Source organism: Athene noctua, chromosome 15 (genome assembly GCF_965140245.1).
Source record: "Athene noctua chromosome 15, bAthNoc1.hap1.1, whole genome shotgun sequence".
Classification (NCBI taxonomy): Eukaryota; Metazoa; Chordata; class Aves; order Strigiformes; family Strigidae; genus Athene; species Athene noctua.
In genome coordinates, this window is record NC_134051.1 from 1,670,932 (window position 1) to 1,677,227 (window position 6,296).

General features: G+C 44.3%; 1 protein-coding gene across 2 annotated transcripts in view; it reads left to right on the forward strand.

The window, feature by feature from the left end:
- IFT140 (intraflagellar transport 140) overlaps window positions 1-5,746 on the forward strand; it is a 91,477-nt gene extending 85,731 nt beyond the window's left edge. For both annotated transcript variants that reach the window (XM_074919201.1, XM_074919200.1), the window contains 10 exons: window positions 709-804; window positions 1,162-1,294; window positions 1,379-1,522; window positions 1,934-2,062; window positions 2,257-2,439; window positions 3,407-3,613; window positions 3,842-4,054; window positions 4,129-4,295; window positions 4,629-4,770; window positions 5,541-5,746. In XM_074919201.1, the coding sequence (XP_074775302.1) occupies window positions 709-804; window positions 1,162-1,294; window positions 1,379-1,522; window positions 1,934-2,062; window positions 2,257-2,439; window positions 3,407-3,613; window positions 3,842-4,054; window positions 4,129-4,295; window positions 4,629-4,770; window positions 5,541-5,738 (1,612 nt within the window). In that variant the 3' untranslated portion in view covers window positions 5,739-5,746. The remainder of the gene's footprint in view (window positions 1-708; window positions 805-1,161; window positions 1,295-1,378; window positions 1,523-1,933; window positions 2,063-2,256; window positions 2,440-3,406; window positions 3,614-3,841; window positions 4,055-4,128; window positions 4,296-4,628; window positions 4,771-5,540) is intronic.
- Window positions 5,747-6,296: the final 550 nt, after the last annotated feature.

A 6,296-nucleotide genomic window follows, 5' to 3' on the forward strand; every position in this document is an offset into this window, starting at 1 on the left:
CCTGAGAGTCCCAGACACAACTGCTATGGCAGGATTTAGTGGCTTGGGTGCTTCTGGCACCTGGTCCTTTCCTGTGACCGATGGATGAGTCCCTAGAGAAGTTAGGGGAGGTGACTTTTAACATGTTGTATTTGGTGTTTGAAATCTTGTTTTTATATATTTTACCATATGAAGTCTCACAATATAATAACAACAACAACAATAATATAAGGGCACTCTGTTCAAAGCAGAGCTCTGATGTGATCAGACAGACCCATCAGATGAGGTGAGGAGGGACTCCAGCAGTAGACAGTGGCAGGTGTGGTGATGTCCTGGTGGTGGCAGCGGGGCTGAGGCTGCAGTGGATGGCAGGACTAGGCAAGATGAGGAGCCCAGGCCTCCTGCAACCTTTTCAGCCAGTTACAGGGATGTGCTTGGTGTTTGAGGAGCTTCCAGGGATATTTCTTTGGACCATCACTGGCACTTTGAAAGTATTTACTGTCCTGTGATCCCGTGGCCTCCCTGATTCCAAGTGCCTTGCAAGACCACTGAACTACTTCTTTTTCGATGGTGCTGGCAGACTGCAACTGGTCTTACATGGAACTAATACAAGCAAAGCAGCGTTACCAGTGTTGTCACTTTATGGCTGTCAAACATTAAATTTTAATCAGGAAGTGAGCTGATACAAAGGTGGTCATTTCATAGCTAATACGTTCTTTTTCTCTACAGCTATGAGAAGTCAGACACGCATAGGTTTGAGGTACCCCGAATGCTCTCCGAAGACTTACAAGCCCTGGAGAACTACGTGAACAAGATGAAAGACAAGTCAGTGCTGTGCTTATTCCTTCTCCCAAATGGGACTTCCAGGTCTGAAATACAACTTGTGAAGAGAGCAGGGAAGGAGGAATATGAATCCTCTCAGCCACAAGTTCAGCCCCTGCCTTATCCATTATGATCTTCCTTCAGCTTTTCAGGGTTAGGCTACACCTTGCTCCAAAACCGCCACATTAGATACCGAGGCTGACCTCCCTCGAGCACAGACCTTTGAATATCACCCTTGAGCTGGGAGCAAAGCCTCGTCTACATTCTTTTAGAATGTATCTAGCATTCAACATCTCCAGGACTGAAAAATGCAGTCTTTGGCAATTCTCATCACTGCAGTTAATATTGTTGCTTTTCTAGGAGCCTGTGGAAATGGTGGGCACAGTATCTGGAGAGCCAATCAGATATGGAATCTGCACTAAAATACTACGCACTGGCTCAGGATTATTTTTCCCTTGTCCGTGTCCACTGCTTTCAGGGCAACATTCAGAAGGTAAGGCTCCCCTCTGCTTCCAGAGAGTTCTCACTCCTGCGAGGAGTACGGGCACAAAGTGAAGCTATATGATCTCCTTTTCAGGCTGCTGAAATAGCAAATGAAACGGGAAATTGGGCAGCATCGTATCACTTGGCCCGCCAGTACGAGAGTCAGGATGAAATCAAGCAGGCTGTGCATTTCTACACAAGGGCCCAAGCATTTAACAACGCCATCCGCTTGTGTAAGGTGTGTAAAGAGGTACATTTATGTCCCAAAGCAAAGTCGGATTCTATCCCTAGGCAGCATTGAGAATGAGAGCAGTACAAGTTTTTGTACCTGTTCCCTCCCGTGAGACACTGCTTGCCGCTCGTATTACAGCCCACTGTGAAGATGCTCCTGCTTTCTGCCTTCATCTTCTACAGATGCATCAATAAAGGCTTGGTTGTATGGGACATTGTTTTCTTGTATATCTCACAGAAAACTGCCTGAAACAAATTATCATCATTGCAGTTCAAAGTTACTTGGGTTAGTATAGATTTTACACAGAAGGGGGTTGATGGGCTACTGTGTGACAGTATAAAGCTGTAGGCTTGCCAGGAGAAAGAATTATGAAATCTGTTTGCTGCATACCTAGAGCCAAATCTTTGCTTTTAACAGGAGAACAATTTAGATGATCAGCTGATGAACCTGGCTCTTTTGAGTTCTCCAGAAGACATGATAGAGGCAGCCTGCTATTATGAGGAAAAGGGGGAGCAAATGGACAGGGCTGTCATGTTATACCACAAGGTAAATGTCTTTCTAGTAAAAAAAACCCCAAACTTTAACAGCAGAGGAACTGTAGTTTTTAACACTCTATATGTACCGTTTATGAGTAATTTCTTCGTGGTGGGTAATGCTTTGTTAGTCTGCTCAAGGGTGCCCTGTAAACTGATTCTGCAGTGCCTATTTTAGCCTTTAAAGACTCATTCTTAATTTTGCAGGCAGGACACTTCTCCAAAGCACTGGAACTAGCCTTTGCCACGCAGCAGTTTGGGGCCCTACAGCTAATTGCTGAAGACCTGGATGAGAAATCCGACCCAGCTCTGCTAGCCCGCTGTTCTGATTTTTTTATTGAACATGCTCAGTATGAGAAGGCAATGGAGTTGCTGTTAACAGCCAAAAAGGTAAGCCCCAGCTTCTGCAGCCCCTCCATGCACAGGTACAGAGGAGCACAACAGGTGTGTACACACATGCACATACATTTATCTTTGTTGGCAGACAGATATGCAGAGACATTTTTAAGGTTTAAAGTTTCCTCTCATGCCAGTGACTCATCGGGGGGTAGCCCACTGGCTCAACCCAGAGATGGATTCCTGTCTTCTTATTTCTGGCTTAAAACCTGCAGATTTTGCACTCCTGGGAAAAGAAAAACTACTTTCTAAACTAACATACTTGGAGGCACAGAAATTATAACATCATCAGTCAAAAATGCTGTCCCTCTTGTCATACCACCAATGTAGTTAAGGCACTTCATTTCACACCTAGACTTCTACACACTTCTACCTTGCCCTCATGACTGTGCTGGTAACTCAGCCTTTACTGAAATGCCGGGTACCAAAGCAACCCTATACCCACTCTTCTCTAACAAGCTCCTCCTATGGCTTTCTTCCACGTTTTGCAAGGGTACAATAGCCCTTTTCTGAACAAAAGGCTATTTGCATATACTACTCATAATTTGTTCCTACAGAGGAAGTAGGATAGTATTTAGCAAAATCTTTCAAATGCCTCTTTTCGATTTGTATTTGCTGAACACATTAACATAATCAACCACGCCTAATAAATCTGACTGGTATGTCTCTGAGAATGTCATGTTCAAAGAGATTAAATGGATGAACCTTTAATGCCACACTAGTGTCCTCTGAGAAGACAGGTGAGAATCAATGGTCTTCATGGAAGAACAAATGCATTCTTGGGAAACAAAACGAGACAGCATGTAGTTGAACAGGAGTTAATGTCAGGATGCTTAACTACACAGTGTTCCAGTAGAGCATCCACAGCTTCTCACATTTGTGCCTTCATCTAGCTAATTTCTGTAGGTTACACCAAAAGCAATGTGAAGTATCACTATTAGTGTCTTCTCACTTCCATTAGTACCAAGAAGCTCTGCAACTTTGCCTGAAGCAGAACCTGACCATCACAGAGGAGATGGCCGAGAAGATGACCGTCTCTAAGGACTCTAAGGATCTACCTGAGGAGTCCCGGAGAGAGCTGCTGGAGCAAATCGCCGACTGCTGCATGAGACAAGGCAATTACCACATGGCAACCAAGAAATACACACAAGCAGGAAACAAGTTAAAGGTCAGCCTGGATACATAGGGGAAAAAAGGCTGAAGAGGCTGAGCCTATAAACCTTCCTAAGATTTCTCAAAACAAGGGTGTGTTGAGAAGTAAACCTTGGAACAGTCTCCATACAGTAGGCTATCCAGATGAGGTTTTTCTAGCCATCCTAGCATAGCTTGTGTTTTTGCATTCACAATGATATTTTTTCTCCTCTTCCCCCGCCCCTGCCCCACTTTCCATTGCTAGGCTATGAGGGCACTGCTGAAATCTGGAGATACCGAGAAAATTATATTTTTTGCGGGAGTTTCCAGACAGAGAGAGATTTATATCATGGCAGCCAACTACCTACAATCACTGGACTGGCGGAAGGACCCTGAGATTATGAAGAACATCATTAGCTTCTATACTAAAGGAAAGGCCCTTGACCTGCTGGCAGGTTTCTACGATGCGTGTGCTCAGGTACATCCCCCTTCGGTGACCATTTGGTTTGCCAGCTCTGGAGCAAGACATTCATCTCATTTCTCCTCTTGCAGGTAGAAATTGATGAGTATCAGAACTATGAGAAAGCACAAGGAGCACTGACAGAAGCATATAAGTGTCTTTCAAAAGCAAAGACTAGAAGCCCTGTGGAACAGGAGAGCAAACTAGCCCATCTGCAAAGCCAGATAACCCTGATAAAGCGGTTCACCCATGCTCGGAGGTGAGCTGCAGTATTTACAACATGTAAACTAATGACAGAAAGTCAAGCAGTTGTGCTAGTGCCTGCAGTTTAGTAAATAATTTGCAGGCTCACTTCTAAAAGCCGCTGTTACATTTTTTGCAGCAGGAAAAGCATTATGTGATTTGTAAAAGTGCTGTTGACATTCAAGATGAAAAGGTAACCTGAAATATAAGCAAGTGTATTGACCAAGGAAAGCGTAGCCAAAAGGTGATTACGAAATATAACACAGTAAAAAAATCTTCCCTGTTCTTCACATGACAAGCTGAATGCTCTCCCTCAGATTGTTACCAGTTTCCTGTTGCTCTTTACTAGAGTTTACTCTGAAGATCCCAAAGAAGCAGTCAGACAGTGTGAACTTCTCCTGGCCGAGCAAGATTGTGACAGCGCCATCCGTCCCGGTGATGTCTTGGGATTTCTGGTTGAACATTATGTACAAGTGGAGGAATTCCACACGGTAAGTGAATTCTTCATTCTTCCAATCTACAGAGCCTGTCACATACACCCCAGTGCAGCTTGGTACAGCGGGGTTCTCACACAGGAAGACATTCCATCGTAGAGGCTCCTTTACAGGAGCTAAACTGCTCAGCAGGGTGTGGTAGCCCTCAGGAACTATATCCATACTCATACATTTTTCATTTCATGCCACCAGAGAAGCAGCAAGCTCACAGGACTGATAAATACTGGTGGATTCTTAAGCATTCCCAGTTATTAGGTAAGAACAGAAGGGTGTGTCTGGGTGCATATCTTAGCCATTACACTGAATTTTATTTGCCACCTGGCCAAAGAAAATAAAATTGTAAAATTGCAGTCATTTGAGGAAATGGTGAATCACTTCTTCAGGGCAGGAGTGCCACACACACGAGCATTTGGACTAAACCTGCCACTATTATAAAACATAAGGATGCCAAGTGCAAGTTTCTCCAGCTGTGCCGATTAACCTTATTTTTAACATGTATTGACAGTGCTTCAGCTGTCAGGAGAATGTAAAACCAGCCTTTGAGCCCCCTTCTTTTTTAAACTGAAAAAGATAGAATTGACACAAGTCACTATGAAAGGTCATCACATTAGTAAAGGTCCAGCTCCTGGCTAAGCATCAGCACCCTTCAGCACTGGGTGAGGAGCGCAGCCAGGCACTAAGGGTGGACACTTTCCACCCATTTGCTGGGACTCCTGTAGCAGAACAGCCCCTCCCTCCCTTGCAGTGACCTCTGTGCATTACTTTAGGCTTACCGGTACCTGGAAGAGATGCAGAAAAGAATTCCACCCACGAACCTGAGCTACTACGTGACACAGCAGACCATGGAGGCAATCCACCGAGGAGTAGGCATTCCCATAAGCCGAACCCAGGTGCCAGAGATCGGCCACAGCACTATGGACAGCAAGGAGGTGGAAGAAGTGGCTGATGAAGTGCAGGACCCTTGACAACCTGCACTTCCCAAACACAAAGCTGACTTTAATACTAGGTCATTTACTCTGTCCTCATTAGGGGTCGTGTATCAGTCAACACGTTGCTACAACAAGGCTTTTTGGTTATTACCAAGAAATTTATTCTTCCTGCTTGATGGTACAAGCAACAGTGTTGAAGTTAGTATCTCAAACACTACATACAAAGATAAAAATGTATATCCTATAATGAAGCTGGTTTTAGTAATTTAATACATTGGAGGGGGGAAAAAAACCCAACAAGAACTGCATGTTGCAACTTCAGGTGTTTTTCTGAGTACAGAAAAAGAGCTGAGTAACTGGGGTGGAAACTCCGGAGTTGGCAAACTTTTCAAGTACAGCTTTGATCTGCTAAGGTGCTGTTTTGTCATTCCCTAGAAATCAGCAATCTCTGTCCCATTTGGGTAGGAGCTTAGGTTAAAGTCAAAACTACTCCCCTACTGCAAAATGAAAGGAAGACTTCCCCTAACCCAAAGCTTTTGTATTTAAATACGTCATGGGGTCACGTGGGCTAAAACTACCGAAATCTGGACTAAC